This window comes from Histomonas meleagridis (assembly GCF_020186115.1).
Source record: "Histomonas meleagridis strain 2922-C6/04-10x chromosome Unknown contig_7, whole genome shotgun sequence".
Lineage (NCBI taxonomy): Eukaryota > Parabasalia > Tritrichomonadida > Dientamoebidae > Histomonas > Histomonas meleagridis.
The window spans coordinates 214,083-231,282 of NW_027150911.1; the positions used below are offsets into that span (position 1 = coordinate 214,083).

A 17,200-nucleotide genomic window follows, 5' to 3' on the forward strand; every position below is an offset into this window, starting at 1 on the left:
TATCACAAACGTTTTTTTGCGGGAAACCTTGCACACATTTTCCAAAGATAATGATAATTTTATTTTTCATTACTATTGTGTCTCTCGATGACAATGATAGCTCCATAGATATTTCTTCAAGTATACAAAAAATTAGTGATTCATTCCATAAATTATCAAATCTTCATTTACATAATATTGATAAATCACCAGAAAATGATATAGACATTTTGATAGAAGGAATTGAAATTAAACATTCAAAAACAGGAAAGTTTTTTTCTAACTTGATTTCTGGAAAAAGCGATGTTTTTTTGGAAGAGGATTGTCAAAATTGTATTAAAATCAATGCTCAGCATGCAAATATAACATTTAGGGCAATGGGTCAGTCAAAGGTTAATAAAATTATCATAAGTGGATTATCTAAGAATCTCAAATGCTCGATTTCTCAAGCACGGTTTATATTTTATTTAAAAGAAAAAATTATGCATCATACTCCATTTTATAAACTTGAAGATTCCAATTCTAAAGATTTTATTTACTTTGATAACACAATCATATTTGACAAAATGAAACTTGAAGCAATAAGCAACAACGAAAACCTTCTTTGCCTTGATGAGATAACTCTTCAAAATTAAAACTTCGGTATTTTAAGTGAAGAGAAAAAACATCTTTCAATTCACTAAATTGTCATTAAACTATTTTTATACAAGAACTCTCCACATTTTTATTAATGCTCAAATTTTGAAAGAGTTTCGATATTAGAAAAAATTTTTGTTATCAAATTAAACATAGATACAACATCTTTCCAAACCATAGTTTCCCGAATGGAACCATTAGCTAGAACCGGAATGCCAATATCAACAGTTCTAATGCCAGTTGAAAGAGCAAGAACTGGTCCAATGGTCGGAATTCCAGTTCTCATATTTTTGTGAGTGTTTGTTTGAATTTGGTTTTCTGATAAATTGTAAATAAATCCGTTTCCAATGGGCTCAGAGGCAACAGGAGACCTAAACGATGTGTTAAGGGAGACGCCTTTGCCAAGTTTTGCACATGCTTCATCAGTGATAGTTTTATTCAATGGGTGACGACCATCTATTGATTGACAAGAAACAATAATCGATTTTGAGTTAACTTCTGATATGTTTTTGCCCTTGAAAATAGAGTGAATGACTTCATTGAGGAAAACTGTCGAATTTCTGGATAAATTATTATTTTGTTGATTATCAAAAGCGCCTATAATTTGTACTGAATCTGTGTCATCACTAGACTCAAGAAAAGATAATAAAGAACAATAGAAATTGGCTTGTGAGAAAAGACGTGGCGATGATAATAAATCGTCATTATATGATGGTGGTGAAGAATCAGTAAATTCAACATCCATATCCAAAATATCGCTTTCTTTACATCCAATAAGTTCTGAAACATAAGAAGAAAATCCTTTTTTTCCAATAATTGCATTAAATGACTTTTCATTGTTATAATTTGTCTTAAGTGAGTTGCTTGGCTTTAAATCAAGACCAACATTTGGAATGATGGCAACTCCTCTTTTGGAATTGAATAGTTTTGTCTGAATTTCACCATTATCTGCTTTATAAAGAACTTTACCACCAGCAGATAGATCTCTGTCTATATATGTTTCCCATTTTCCTTTGCCATTAAATGCCATTCGTAGCATTTTGAAATCTCCGACTTGAAATTCATAATTTGGTTTTAACTTTAGACATGGCCCATCACCACCAAGCCCTACAGCACAAATTCTATTATACCCTCCAATTTTGTATGCGACAAATGATCGTTGATCGCGTAAAATAAATCCTTTTTTAGGCATTTGATCTGGTAAAGAAATATTGTCGTTTAACTTGGTGAACCCATTTTCAATAAATTTTGTTTCAGCAAATTCGCATTGATGATATTTTGTTGGATAATTTTGTATGAAGTTGATAAAGCTTTCAGTATCCATATGCCTGTCACTTTTGTATTAATACATTAAATTTAATTTTGCAAAATTTAATTTCTGATCTAATTGGATTTGAATAGAAATACATCTTGTTTTAACCACTCCAAGTCTTACACTAAACCATTTGAAATGTGAAAAAAAAATTTATTGTTAATTTCATATTATTTCTTTTAATTTACTTATAACTTACACATAACCTGCTGTAATTCATGCCGTTATTCCCAATAATTCAAAAACTTTACTCATTTGATAAATGTTCTTCTAAATTTTGATTCGGATTTGAAGAATGTGCTATCGTGTGAATTAATTCATACCACTTTATTCAGTAATGATAATACTCAACTATTTATTATTGTTACATTACATCATTTTATTGAATGAATAATAATCAATTTTTTAGAAAGGGAAATTACAAATATTGAATGTGGATAATAAGAAGAATTTAATGTTTAATATTATTTTTCTTCATGCTTCAATAATGTGTTACTGTTAAACAAAGAAGCACAACAATTTCATTAAAATAAACAATTGATTAAGTGATTTTTTACTTCACGGATGCGATGCACCTTGCAAGAATCTCAGATTCTTTGATTTCAGAGTAATCGTTTGCTTGAATTCCGAGGCCAACGCCCGGGAGTGCGTTCTTGAAAGTTACTCTTGTTGAAGCCGAAATCATTTTCCTTCTTGCAGGTGCAGTATTTGGTACCCATGATATGAAGATAAGACGATTTCTAAGGTTTCCTTCTTCATCATGAAAATCATAATCATAAACAGCGAAACAAATATCGCGTTGCGGAAGGTCATTAATGAGATCTTCATAAGATTTTCCTTTTGGCGCAGTTTTGTCAACAACAATGAATCTTTCATCATCACTAATTGTGAAAAGGACATAACTATATTTGTGACCTATCTTGAAGTCATTAAATACTTGCATGCAGTCATCATGAATCTTAATTCCAGTGAAAAAAAAAAAAAAAAATGAAGTTAAGCGGACATCAAAAAAGATGTAACGGTTCTCGTTCAAATATTTGAATACATTTCATAAGAAATAATCTGTTCAATGAAAGAATTGAGAGAAGATTTTGTAAAACGACAATTTTGAGAAGGGAAACTTTTGGCCAAAGACCTTGGTCATTAGAAGAAGTGAAAGGCTTAAAAAATGCCCATTTGCAATAATTCTATTTGATATATCAGAAGATTTCATATTTAGAAAAATTTTAATAATCAAATTAAATAAAACATTTCTTTTAAAAAGCACAACATTTTAATGAAATTTTGATCTTGGGTATCTTGAAATTAATATTAAATCATTTAGATTAATGTCCATTAAGAGAGAATTTAAAATGAATTTTTTTTTTCAATTTAACGTATTTTCTATTTGGTTAATTGAGTGTTATGTTAAATTTTTCACAATCGAGATAACGGTTATTAGTATACCCCCATTTAACGGTTTGGCCAGCCTTTTTGCGATGGGTCATCTCAAAGCACACGAATTAATCCAAAAATCACGTGCAGATCTTCTTGAAGAACTTGCCACACTTGAGAAGAAGCTTTTTGAACTTCGTGGCCAAATTGCTACATCTTCCTCACGTCAAAAGCTTTCAGAAATTCTCACAGTTCGTCGTGATGTTGCACGCGTTAAGACAGTTCTTATGGAACAACAACGTAAGGCCCTTCTTGAAAAGTATAATGGCAAGAAGTTAATTCCAAAAGATATCCGCAAGAAGCAAGTTAAATCACAACGCAAAGTTCTTCCAGCCAAATATGCCAACAAACTCACCAAGAAGGCTTCACGTCGTGCCAAATATCTTAAACCAGTTAAGTATGCACTCAAAGCATAAGTAAAATGAAGAAAATTTTTAATTATTATTTCTTTTATACATTTCTAATATATTTATTTAAATATTATTTAACATTTTCTTTTTTCTTTAAGTTCAGTTAATTGAAGCAAAGCGATGATGCACGCGACAGAACAAATGATTGCGCCAATCATCGCAAAATTCGCATTTCCGACTTTGATTGTCCACCACGAATAAAGCGAAGACTGACAAAAGACAAAACCAAACGCAAACAATGCAAATGACGTTCCAATTTTCCGATTTTTTGTTAAATATGGTCGAAACATTTCAAAAAGAAGTGAAATCGTTGTCCAATCGCTGCATGGATCATAAATGAAATATATTAACATGTACATACTTGAATTATGGAAATGTCGAAGAATAAATACCCCAAGAAGTTGATATGAAATTACAATATTTCGCATAATTGTCCTGAATTCAACAAGAGAATGTGAATCAAAAAGCCAAAGAAGATTAACACCTGGTTGTGGTGTTATAAATAAATGTCGAAGAAATGATATTATGATAGTTCCATAACATGAATAAGATGAAGAAAGAATTAATGAAAGCAAAGAAACAAAAAAGATGTCGTTCCCTTTATTTGCAACGTGAAGAATAAATAATGGATTTAAAACCATTTTTGAATAGTTTGAAAGTGTGCATAGAAAAAACAGAGAAAATTCGAAGAATATCAACATATAAGTTATCTTTTTCATAAAGAAAGTCAGAAGAAATTCCAACAGAATATTTATAGTCTAAAACATTGAAATTCCTGATAATCATTGCAATAGTACATGAAATAATTGTAAGAATGAATCCTTCCAAAACTTTTCCAATTTTCATTCTTTTCATGTGGCGGCCGTTTATTTTATTTTATTTTTTTCTTCTTTGTTCGGTGATGATAAAAAAACAACAAAGTCAAATAAATGTTTTTAAACTATAAACTGTAAAAAATGTTAATTTAGGCAAGTTGAAACATATGACAATCGAGTAGATATTTTATTACTATTCTATTTCTTTCATTATTTAACAAACAAAAAAAATATAAACAAATGATATTCTAATTATGATATCATTATTTTTAAAAAAAATATTAATAACTATTCATTTTTAGTAACAAAAAAATTTAATATTACAAATTGACCATATTCACAAATATAAATTTAAATATTAATAAAAATATTCGCAATAAAGAATATTTACATGCGGATTTTTTGGCTTTACTTCCATGTGAAGCACCTTTCTTGTTATTTGGACAACAACTCAATAAACAAAAATTCACAATCCAAAGCACAAGAGAAGAAAATGCAATGATATATATAACAAAGAATGCAATTGTTTTTGTATGATATTTTTTGTAGACTTCTTCATTAAATCTCAAATCTTGTGTTTGATTAATTGTCTGATTTATTTCTTGGCATTTCGCTGGTGTTGAGTAAGCATAACAACAAACATCAGAAGAAAAAATTTAATAGTGCTGTTAGCAGCAAAATGATTAAAACAAGATAAACAGATAACTATCAGCAAACTTTGCTTTAGAACTCATTAAAATTAATAACACACCAAAAAATAAAAACAACAGGCGTAATCCATGAAATGGTTTTCATAATATAGAGAATATACAAGCTGTGATTAAAATTTTCTGAGTGTGTTGAATGATCATATCTAAGTTTGCTCCATTCCAGATAAAACAGCAAATCCAATGCAACTAACAATTGAACATATAATTTATGAATAAAGAAATATCACGCCTATGAGAAATGAAATTCCTGAAAGAAATCTTAGGGAGGTTGAATGCATCCAAGAATGTGATTTGTTTTTAAAATTTTGTTAGAAGTTAAATTGTAAACGTCAAAAGATACAATTTTTTGAAGAGTTTACATGAAACATTTAAACGGTCAGAAATCATACGTTAAAAATATCTCTTAACGTTGGATAAAAATATCGAATTGCGCGATTGGCTTTGGTTGTATCTTTTATATTAAATTTGTTTGTTTAAAAAAATTTGCTCAACTTGTGATTGCTAATGGTGTATTTATTTTAATATTTGATAATGAATTTTATGATAGATTGTTAATTAGAAATGTTAAATAGAAAATTAACAAAAATATACAAATGTTTTTAAACTATAAAATGAAAAAAAATGTTATTTAAACAAAGAAATAAAAAATAGAAAAATGGATCTTAATTATGTTTAGCAACTGCATTTCGAGGTTTCTGGTTGGTTTCGCCTGATATTAACTGTAGGCGCACCACCTGATGGTGTAGCTGTTCCGGCATTAATTTCTCCACTCGCAACTTTTCGAAGTAAATCTGAACCTGTACGCATAAAAACTTCTTCAATGCAAATATTATCTGCTGCTGATGTTTCAACATATGAAAGTTCATGTGTGCGTGCAAAATCTTCTGCTTCTTCTTTAGAAACAACGCGTTCTGCTGCAAGATCACACTTATTACCAACTAATATAACACTACAATGTGGATCCGCTTCAAGCCGTGCATCTCGAAGCCAACGTGGCAATTGATCGAAACTTTTACGATCAGTAATGTCGAAAACTAAAACAACGCCTAAAGCACTTCGAAAATATGCTTTAGCAATCGTATAGAAACGCTCTTGACCGGCTGTATCCCAAATCATCATTTTAACAGTGCGACCTTCAATCGTTGTAATATGTGTGAAATATTCAATCCCAACTGTACTTTGTGTTCCTTTAACAAATTTATTATCAACTAGACGTCGAACTATGGATGTTTTTCCTGCTCCACTGCAACCGATTACAATGAACTTAAATTGGAGAGGCTGATCGCTCATGATTTGACAAAATAATTGAGGACTTTCAACTGTGTAACCGCAATTTTTGATCGTCATATTGTATGGGTTAGAATTTTGTATACTTTACTTCCATTTAATTAACAAAAATTGCACTTTTTCTTATGTGAATTCTACAGATTTAAGTTTGCATTTGATTCTTGAAATCAAATCAATGAAATTTTATAAAATTATATTCTTTTTATATAAAAGCAATTGTATTCTTACAACATTATCAAATCAATTATGTTTTAATTTTGCATATTTAAGTTTGCATTTGATACTTGGAATAGAATCAATGAAATTATATTCTTTTTATATAAAAGCAATTGTTTTCTTAAAACATTATAAAAAAATATATTTTAATTTTACAGATTTTACAATATTTAATATTTATTCAAACAAATCATCACAAAGGTAATTTAATTTTACTTATATTTCATGGAGATTCAGCTTTTTCATCTTTAAATATCGATGTAGGCGCTTCGAGATCCTTTTCGCCTGCTTTAGCTCTATACATTGGTTCAATTTCTGCTCTTTTAGAAGAATACACGACAATCAATTGACAATTTGAGTAAAATATTAAGTCAAGCAAAAATGAATAAGGGAAAATTTCAAGAACAAAATAAATTACTTTCATGAATGGCTTTGTCATAAACTTAACAACAAATGGAATGTTATCACCTGCGATTAAAGGTTCTGTGTTGACATTAACATATCCTTCCAATTTAGTCGGGCTATCAGAACATCGAATAGATTCTTCTGTCATTGCTTGACTTGCTTCGACATAGATATCAAATATAACGCAAACTGGCTTTTTAGTTGGAATAGATACGAATTCTTCATATTCTTCCCATGAAACATATTCGAGGTTTTGTATGAATTTTTTGTTATCCAATTGAGTCACTTTATAAATTGGTGGCGCAGTTCGGACTTCTGCTATTTTATCAGCTAGCTCAGATAAAGTATAATATCCTTTTCCAATAAAACGATGGTATGGTACATTCTCTGGTTCTTGACTAAGTGGAAATACAATCGAAACAACCAAACCAAATACATATAAAATAGGAAAAACAAGTAAGAACATACTCCCTATTGTTTCAAATTCATTGTCATATAGAATTACACAATAAATAGTTCCAATGCTAATACCAAGACCTGCTGCACCAAGAACAGTCCCAATCATCATCATAGTAAAATAATAGGGAGTAACACTTTTGAGCGCAACGAATTTTTTTGCACATGAACAAATTAATACAATGATGATCGGAAATAAAAATACAATAGCAGTTAAATAATATATGTATCTGCTCAAATAGCATAAATCATAATTACCTGTATAGCAATAAGAAGCATTTTCATAGAGTGTAAAATTTTCTGTATTTTTGGAATGATTAATGTAGTTAATGCAAAGACCTGTACAAAAACCATCGCCACAAGTAATATTTTCGCCTTCTCTCGTAGATGAATCCACTATGTAATCGGTTGCGAAACTAAAGCTAAACAAAAAACAAAACATTGCAAACTTTTCTTGACAATTGGAATTCAATACCGATATTTGAGTATTATGTCGTTTTTTGTGTTCTGGCATTTTCAATAATCGTTATGAATTTTTTGAGTGAATAAATCACGACGTGAAAAATGGCAATTTTTTGTTCAGTTTTGAATTATTGGCAGTTTCCAAATATTCAGTTAGAACAACAGAAATGGAAAGAAGATTTATGTTTAACTTTTATACTTCTCATAATGAAGATACGTATCTATTATGGTGGGTGGATAAACATGACGCAGATAAAAAAGATATTAATAAAATTAAAATGAATGTATTAAATTCAAGAACTCATTCAATCGATTTAAAGATAGCAATTCAACCAAAATTAAAATTATATTATCAATATGAATCAAATGAAAATAATCTTACAGAAATTGTAACATTTAATATACCAGATTTTATTGAAGAACCAATTTTAATCAGTGATTTTGAAAAAAATTTAAGTAATCACGAAAGAAAAACTTTGAGATTTAAAATCAATTATCCAACGTACTGTGTTCAAAATTTATTTGTTGTTGGTTCATTACCTGAATTAGGTCATTGGGATGTGAATAAAGGACTTCAAATGTATAATATTAATTCAGAAATGAATGAAACTTTTAATGATAACAATTATAATTGGCAATGTGATTTAACATTATCATATCTACCAGAATCAATTAGTTATAAATATGTTGTTATTGAGAAATCTAAAAATATAGTCGTTGAAAAAGGTAATAATCGGAATTATACATTTCCGAATGAAACAATAAATTTCGTTGAATTTAATGACACTTGGATTGAAATGAACCAAAAACAACAAAAAATTCATTTCTAAAATTTCTTTAATTGATAATTTTCAGTTTTCTTCAGTGTTTATTGATAATTCAAAGCCAAATTTAATTTGCTGTACATTATCAGCACAAAGTTGGATATTTAACGAGGAAATTAAACTTTTAGTTGTGGGATCAATTCCAATTTTAGGTCAATGGGATCCAAAACATGGAATTGAGTTAAAATCTCATAATAAATTTCAATATTATGTTAATATTTATATTCCCGAACAAATGTTTCCTTTCGAATTTAAATTTATAGTTATTGATAAAAATGGATATTTAATATGGGAAATACATGAAAATAGAATTGCAACATTATCAAAAACATCATTAAAAAATAAACATATTATTATCGATTCGGCAATTATCTATTTTCAAGATATTTCTTCATTTGAAAGAAGAATTGAAATATTAGGGATAAACCACGATGAAAAATATAAATAAAGTGAAGGAAATTATTGAATGGGCAGAGTAAAACTGGGTTTACAATTGTAAATATTCCAAATTATTTGGATTTAACAATTATTACAGGAAAATTTGATAAAGTTCACATGAAAAAGCCTTTTTAATTGATCCAATAGAATTTGAAGATGAATTAATTCCAAAACTTAATTTCAGGAAAAATTTATGGGAAAAAGGTAAAAATGAAATAAACATAATGGAAGAAACTATCTTTAATTTAAATGATAATAATATTGAAACATCAATTCAATCATTAAATTTTCTATGTAATGATAAGTTTCCAATTTCATTTAATATTATGCTATGCCGATTTTTTTATTCTGCTTTTGCTTCTATGAGAAACGAAGTAAAAATTTTATTTTAATATTTTAAAGATTATTGAAAAAGAAATTAAGAAATGTGATAAAATAATATCATATTTTATTAAATATATTTATAATTTAGAAACACAAGAATCAAATTATTTAATTGAAAAAATGATAGAATATAAAATGATTGAACCAATATTCGGAATAAAAGAGATTCATTATATTTTGCACATTATAAAACAGAGCGAAAATTAAATAGTTTACTTTTTCCAAAATATATTAATAGATATTGTGGTGCCATGACGTATTATCCATTTCGAAATCAGTTTAGAAGTATACATAATGAACTTATGGAAAATGATTGGGAACTTCATAAGCAATTGATTAAAGAAGGAGTTAATCCAAATGAAATTGCAAAAATAATTCGAAATGATGAAATCGAAAAACTTCAAGAAATATCAACATCTGAAAATTTCGATTTTAATCAAAGAATTAAAGAATCACTTTATGAAAGATGTTCATTTATTAACTATTGGAATGTTACATTAATTGATTTTGCAGCATTTTTTTTCGGCAGTTAAATGTTTTAAATATTTACTTGTGAATAATGCTAAATTAGAAAACACAGGCAAATATGCAATTGCAGGTGGAAACCTTGAAATCATTCATTTATGTGAACAAAATCATTCGTCATTTAAATATGCATATGAAACAGCAATCACATTTCATCGAAATGATATATTTAAATATATTTATGAGAAGAAATTAACAGATATATTTGATTTACCACGATATGTGGAGATTTGTATTAGTTTTAATAACTATGAAATTTTATCATTTTTAGAAAAGGAAGGAATAGATTTCGATTCATTAATTTTAAAAATAGCAAGAACAGGAAATGCTTTTTTGTTACAATATTTATTATATGGAAAGAATCTTCCCGATAATATTATATGTGAATCAGTTAATTCAGGAAATGTTGAAACGATTAAATTTATTTTTGAACATGAAGAAATGTTAAATCATGAAACAATTGATTTTTATATAGATTAAATATTTAATCTTTTTATTTTATATTTTTAAATATGATTTGAAGTTTATTATAATTATAAAAAGAAGCTTTAATGTACGCATCTCGATTAGGTAAAATTGAAATATTACAATTTCTTCTTGAAAAGAAAACAATTAATATAAATACAAAATATATATATTTTCTTTTTTTGAAATTTTTTTATATTGTTTTATATTTTAAAATAATGATTGGTGTATATTTTAGTGATTTCTTACACCTCTTATGTCTGCATCTAAAGAAGGTCAAACTGAAGCTATTAAATTACTCCTTCAACAAGAAGGAATTGATATTAATGCTAAAGATATTTATTTATTTTATTTGATGTTTTTTTCTAATGACATAATATTATAAACTAATATTTGGAAATTATTTTAAATATTTTTAACTGCACTAATGTTTGCATCTAAAGAAGGTCGTTCTAAAATCGTTAAATTGCTTCTTCAACGAGAAGGAATTGATGTTAATTCTAAAGATTTTTATTTGTTTTCTTTGATGTTTTTTTCTAATGACATAATATTATAAATTCATTTATGGAAATTATTTTAAATATTCTTAACAGCACTAATATATGCATCTAAAGAAGGTCGTTCTAAAATCGTCAAATTGTTTCTTCAACGAGAAGGAATTGATGTTAATTCTAAAGATATTTATTTGTTTTATTCAATGTTTTTTCAAATGACATAATATTATAAATTCATTTATGGAAATTATTTTAAATATTCTTAACAGCATCCGATCATGCCTCCGCAGGTTATTTTAGTAGTATCGTTCAGATATTTGAAGATTATAAACATAAATAATCACAAAATTTAAGCGAAATACAAATTAAATTAAATTATTAATAAAATTTCGTAAAAATGTATTAAATCATTCACAATGTTTTTGCCATCGCATTTTACTGTAATACAACCGAACTGAGTGCGTTCTTATACTGTCGCAACGTTTCTTTCGCTGCACATCAAATCACTTCCACACAACGCCGTTTTACTTCATCAGACTGAGTGCGTTCTGATACTGTCGCAACGTTTCTTCGCTGCACATCAAATCACTTCCACACAACGCCGTTTTACTTCATCAGACTGAGTGCGTTCTTATACTGTCGCAACGTTTCTTCGCTGCACATCAAATCACTTCCACACAACGCCGTTTTACTTCATCAGACTGAGTGCGTTCTGATACTGTCGCAACGTTTTCTTTTTCTTTTTCTTTTACATAAAGAAAACGAAATTTGGTAAAAAACTTTTGTTTATTAATTTTTACCTTCTGACTCAAAACGGCGGAAACTGCGCGTTGAACGTTGGGAAGTTTCCTGCTGAGTTCGTTCCGTTGAATGTGTTCTGTGCATTCGATGTCTTCGCTGCTGCTGCGAATGGGTCTGCGCTCGCTACGAACGTGTTGTTGCCCATGTTGAAGCCGCCTGTCGAGTTCGCAATGCTGTTGCTGTCGGGGAACGGCGCATTCGAAGGCGCAAAGCCCGGCGGCGCCTGAGAGAGCGAAACTGCCATTTGCGCAACTTCTTTCGTTTCGTCGATTTTTCTCGTCCATGTCGCCCATCTGCGATGTCAACTTACTGATGATTTGGTTCTGTTCGCGAAGTGACTGAATGAGATACGGCATCGCAAAGTCGATGCAGTTGTTGCGCCACGCCAACTCTAAAACAACATCCGATGTAATTAAGTCGTAGCAGACAAATGTGCACGCGGCGAAGCATTCGTATAATTTCTCGTCAACAAAGTAATGCAAAAGCGATTCGGCAATATCTGACTTCTGCGACTGCGCTGCTGTTTCGATGCAGTCACCGTACAATTTGTCCTTCTTCGATAATGTTATCGCTTCGTTCCATCGCTTCGACTTACGGTATATGTACGATGCGATCCGACGGAACTCCAAACACTCGTGGTGCTCAAGCGAGCGCGCTAATGTGACTGACTCAAACAAATCAAATGAATCAATAGAGTGGCGAAGTGATTCGTAGTCACCGTCTTCGATGTACATTTGGTTCAGCGCTTCGTTGACTGCCTGGATGTTGTTGCTCTGGATAGACGCTAAATACGTTTTGATAAGCTGCAAATTGTTACTTCGTCGGAACATTTCGACAACGCGCGTAGAGTCGATCTTTTGCCCAATTACGCCTAAAAGTTCGTTTAAGTCTAACGGCGAATAATTCAAGTAAAATGTAAGTGAGCGATATAATATGTCCGCGTTCGATACCTGCGAAATTAAGTCTTTGAAGTGCCCGTGCTCCCACGATGTCGACGGGTGTTCCATCATAACGAGGACGGCGTTGTCATATTCGCTGTATTTCTCGTATGCAAATGTAAGCTCCTTCCACATGTGCATCAAATTCAGTTGTTTGATGACTTTGAACAGTGCAATCTTTTGATAATACGTCTTAAGGTGCTCCAATACTTTCTCTGGTTGATGTTTCGCATACAAAACGGCAAGTTCAGTGAAGATGCCGCCGTGCGCACGTTCTAATGACATCGCAGCTTCCAATAATTGGATGATTTGCGTGAAGTAGCCCAAGTTTTCATATAACTCAATGACGTCTGTGATTAAGTCTGCTTCAACAACAACTTGAAGACCTGCTGACTGCGCCAAACTGAATTCGCCCGCCAGCACGCACGCCTTGTTGACGGCCTTCCACGCGGACGATGTGCCAGCTTTGCGCGCTGCTTCAATCGCTGACTTGAATTCGTTGAGTTCTAACAATGTCTCCGTGAGTCGCGTGTAGTCTTTGATCGCTGTGTATATGATTTTCGCTGCTTTGTATAATTTGCATTCGAAGCATCGGTCTGCAACTTCTTTCTCGCGCGCTGAGTTCGGGCCTGATGTAAGTTCTTCAAGTTCTGCTAATTTGTCTGTTTTAGCATATGCAAAACATAATTCTGTTTCTATAATCGGATCTCGATTTTGGATTTCACGTGCAAGTTCTAAAAATGTAACAAGCGCACCGTATTGGTTCTGTTCTTCACACAATTGGATGACTTTGTTGTACTCTTTGGTGTCGCGCGCTTTAACAAATGAATCAATCGCATCTACAACTAATCCTTCTGCAAGTTGAGCACGGCCAACTTCGCCCCCAAACGGCGGGTTCGTCACAGTGCTGCGCCCAATCTGATGCTGCTTGAATCGACTTCTTATAATTTAACATAACTTTGACAGCTTCGACATTTTGATTGAATTTCTTATATGACGCAATCGCTTCATCGTAAAGCTGTGATTGGATCAAATGTTCGCAGATTTTGTCCCACGTGTAGTCATTTAAGCGAGTGACATATGTCATGACGCGTGATGTATCTGATTTAATCGCTGTGATAATTAATAAGTTCTGTAATGATGTGTTGTTCTGGAATTGCGGTGACTCCATAACAACTTTCTCTAATAATCCTAAAAGTTGCGTAGGAATATTCGCATCAATGAATGCTTTGACTGTCTGTGACACTTTGTCTGGATCGTCGCACTCTGGTAACGCGGTGGATATAACTGCATCGACAACAAGTTTCATGTGCTCATTCTCTGGTGATAATACACGCGCCCACAGCTCTGGATCTTGGCGTGCAACGCAGTAACGCGCTTGCTCTTTGTAGAGTTGATGTGTATTAGTTAATTCAATTAATTCATTGTCGCATTTGCCTTTGGAATATGCAATGCACGCTAAGTGCGCATCGCGTTTAGATAATATGTCCCCCAACAAATTTAGGGATCATAGTATTGGTTCTCGCGTAATAATTTTTCTCCATTACGATTGGATAACACTGCTAACAAAACAATCCCATTGTTCGTGGCAGTATCAATTGATCCGGCTTGTGCACGCGCATAAAGAATTGGCTCAAGGATTTTAATGCGATCGCGTTTCATCGTTTGTGTAATTAAATCGTCAATTGGCGCTGTGTGTTGAACTGAGTTAAGTAATTTGGTGATGTAATCGTTAGGCGCTTCAATGTCAATTAATGCTCCAATAACGCGACCGGCCATATCTGTGTTGAACTTTTGAACATATGTCTCGAGTTCGCGTAATGCGCCTTTCTTATATAAATATTTGGTCAAATCTTCAATAAAACCAAATCGATTGCATAAAACAATAATTGGAACTTTGTCGCTTAAGTCTTGTTGAATTAAGAAATCTCGAACACGCTCTGGTTGTAAGTGCTGACTTTCGCTGCACATGTTCTCAACTTCTTGGTAGTGGCCTAATTTAGTCGCAGCTTCAATGTAACGGAAGTGAATGTCTGGATCATCGCACGTGTTGACAACTTGCGCTAAGAAATAGTAAATCCCTTCGCTCGAATTCGTTTCATGGAATAAATTAATTAATGTGTCAATACCCAATTTCTCCCAATATGTACTAGCAATACGAACAACAACTTGAACATTACCTCGTGGATTATTTAATAATAATTCACGTAAACAGTCAATGGCCCATTCTGCTGACATCGTAGAGAAGTATTGAACTAAGAAATCTTGTGATATGTTTTGAACATTAACGATGCAGCGTTTGATCGATGGTAAATCGGTGTAATGTTCTAACGCACGTTGGAAATTACCGGCGCTTTCACAAAGTGCTGCAATGCGTTGGCGATCATAATACGTGAAAATGTTCTTAACAAATAATTCTTCGGCAAGTTTCGGCATGTTCTTAAGTGCAATCTCAAATAACATCGTTTGTAAATCGGAATCTTCTTCGCGATCTGTTTGTAATACATCAATTAAAAATCGTATCGCTTGACGAATCATTTGGAATTGAACTAATAAATTAACAACTTGTTTCGCGTCAACAAGCGGCTGCCCGTTGTTCGCAACATGTGTTAAAAGTGGTTCTGCTTTATCTGGCGCTGTACGCGCTACAATGGTAATGATTTGCATCCAGTTCGGCGTGTATGACATCTTTTGGCAATAGGCTTGAAGTTTATCAAACGCATTCATCTCTGCAAAAGTCGCAACAACTTTCTCTGAGACATTAGCACGTAAATAAATGGCAACTGCAATGCGCGGGTCAGGGCGGCAGACATCCCCCAACGCTTCTGACGGCGTGAGTTTGTCCTCTTTGATCCATTTCTCAATAAGATTCGTCTTGTTCAAATTAACAACAATTCGACATAATTCAATAGATTCGACTTCGTTAAGTTTCGTTATATTTAACAATTCGTTGAAATACTGCAAAAGAGGTGGCGCACCGCCCATAGTTTGAATGCTTAATAACTTTTTGAATCGTTTGCATATTACGTAATGAACCACCGGGCGAATTGGCAGCACAATGCGCGGCTTCAACATAATTACCTTGTCGAATCAATTGATCAAGTTGTTGATTCATAAAATCGCCAGAAATCTGAAGACCGGCACTCGATGCAATGTGTGACGCTGACTGCGGATTGCCGCGCGTTTTGGCTACAAATTCAATGATCGTGGAATCATTAATCGTAAGTTTCGTCATACGACCATCGCGTGATAATGCAATAATACCTCCTTCGCGTGTTAATGACGCATGAATAAATGGCGTTTGTGAAACTCGTGCTGAAATATACACAAATGGCGTTTCAACTTCAACTAAATACAAATATCCCATCTTCGTGAGCAAATACGCTGTGTCATACTTCTGCGAAAACAATAATTGAAGTGGAATATCTCCTTGGGCATCATTTGCAATGGGTAAATCAACGTTCTTCTTACCAAATTGTTGGGCAGCTGGGGATGCACCTAATGGAATAATGTTCATAAACATCCCATTTTGATTCTTATTGGAAAAAGATTAAAATTGGAACAGTTTGATAACGGCCAAATTCAAACGCAAATGCATCAATCATTTGTGATGCATTACGTTCTCGTGAATAAAGTTGTAATTTTCCAACGATTTGATTACCTTCTTGTGCAAGACCTGAAATACAAACCCACTGTTGGTCATGTGACATACTATACTTCATAATACTTCCATTAGAAAGTGGTGGTTGAACTTGGAAGATAGGAATTGGATTGTTTTGTGAAGAAAGTGACCAGTGATAAACTTGCCCTGAAGAAACAAATGCTAAAATATCATCATCTAACCATGTCCAATAACTAACTGTTTGCCCAGGATTCAATTGAAATGATTTAAGACGTTGACGTGCTCCAAGATCAAAAACTTGTAAAACATTACCTCCTCGCATAGCAATAACATTCCGTGATGGATGCATAACTGCTGAATCGGCCGTGTTCTTATGACGTGTAACACTGTTGTTTTGTTGAAGATCTATAATAACAACATTTCCTTCTGTTTCTGTAACTTCACGAACACATAAATATTTGTCCTTCGATAATGATGTATTAGAAATACTGGCAAATTTGGGATCAATCCCAAATTGCTGGAAGTTGAGAACTTCCGTGGTGTTGATGGGAACCGACATGAAACAAGTGATGACGGTTTGTGTCAAT

The 17,200-nt window shown here is 32.1% G+C and overlaps 8 protein-coding genes across 8 annotated transcripts; 1 reads left to right on the top strand and 7 right to left on the bottom strand.

Moving 5' to 3' along the window:
- Nucleotides 1–706: 706 nt before the first annotated feature.
- Nucleotides 707–1,645, bottom strand: GO595_008756 (Clan MH, family M18, aspartyl aminopeptidase-like metallopeptidase; the record flags this gene model as incomplete). Its single annotated transcript, XM_067922365.1, has 1 exon — nt 707–1,645. One exon carries the CDS (start codon nt 1,643–1,645, stop codon nt 707–709), a length of 939 nt encoding a protein of 312 aa, XP_067771117.1.
- An 835-nt stretch (nt 1,646–2,480) lies between these two features.
- On the bottom strand, nt 2,481–2,870 carry GO595_008757 (putative actophorin; the record flags this gene model as incomplete). Its single annotated transcript, XM_067922366.1, has 1 exon — nt 2,481–2,870. The coding sequence occupies one exon, from the start codon at nt 2,868–2,870 to the stop codon at nt 2,481–2,483; it is 390 nt and encodes a 129-aa protein (XP_067771118.1).
- Nucleotides 2,871–3,405: 535 nt separating this feature from the next.
- On the top strand, nt 3,406–3,777 carry GO595_008758 (ribosomal protein L29; the record flags this gene model as incomplete). The annotated part of the gene is made up of 1 exon (XM_067922367.1): nt 3,406–3,777. The coding sequence occupies one exon, from the start codon at nt 3,406–3,408 to the stop codon at nt 3,775–3,777; it is 372 nt and encodes a 123-aa protein (XP_067771119.1).
- A 2,191-nt stretch (nt 3,778–5,968) lies between these two features.
- On the bottom strand, nt 5,969–6,586 carry GO595_008759 (Ras family protein; the record flags this gene model as incomplete). The annotated part of the gene is made up of 1 exon (XM_067922369.1): nt 5,969–6,586. The coding sequence occupies one exon, from the start codon at nt 6,584–6,586 to the stop codon at nt 5,969–5,971; it is 618 nt and encodes a 205-aa protein (XP_067771120.1).
- A 436-nt stretch (nt 6,587–7,022) lies between these two features.
- On the bottom strand, nt 7,023–7,775 carry GO595_008760 (uncharacterized protein; the record flags this gene model as incomplete). Its single annotated transcript, XM_067922370.1, has 1 exon — nt 7,023–7,775. One exon carries the CDS (start codon nt 7,773–7,775, stop codon nt 7,023–7,025), a length of 753 nt encoding a protein of 250 aa, XP_067771121.1.
- A 4,139-nt stretch (nt 7,776–11,914) lies between these two features.
- On the bottom strand, nt 11,915–14,300 carry GO595_008761 (Clathrin heavy chain 1; the record flags this gene model as incomplete). The annotated part of the gene is made up of 2 exons (XM_067922371.1): nt 11,915–13,836; nt 13,895–14,300. The coding sequence occupies 2 exons, from the start codon at nt 14,298–14,300 to the stop codon at nt 11,915–11,917; spliced, it is 2,328 nt and encodes a 775-aa protein (XP_067771122.1).
- A 191-nt stretch (nt 14,301–14,491) lies between these two features.
- GO595_008762 (clathrin heavy chain) lies at nt 14,492–15,976 on the bottom strand (the record flags this gene model as incomplete). The annotated part of the gene is made up of 1 exon (XM_067922372.1): nt 14,492–15,976. One exon carries the CDS (start codon nt 15,974–15,976, stop codon nt 14,492–14,494), a length of 1,485 nt encoding a protein of 494 aa, XP_067771123.1.
- Nucleotides 15,977–16,527: 551 nt separating this feature from the next.
- On the bottom strand, nt 16,528–17,172 carry GO595_008763 (Clathrin, heavy chain; the record flags this gene model as incomplete). The annotated part of the gene is made up of 1 exon (XM_067922373.1): nt 16,528–17,172. The coding sequence occupies one exon, from the start codon at nt 17,170–17,172 to the stop codon at nt 16,528–16,530; it is 645 nt and encodes a 214-aa protein (XP_067771124.1).
- Between the last annotated feature and the right edge of the window lie 28 nt (nt 17,173–17,200).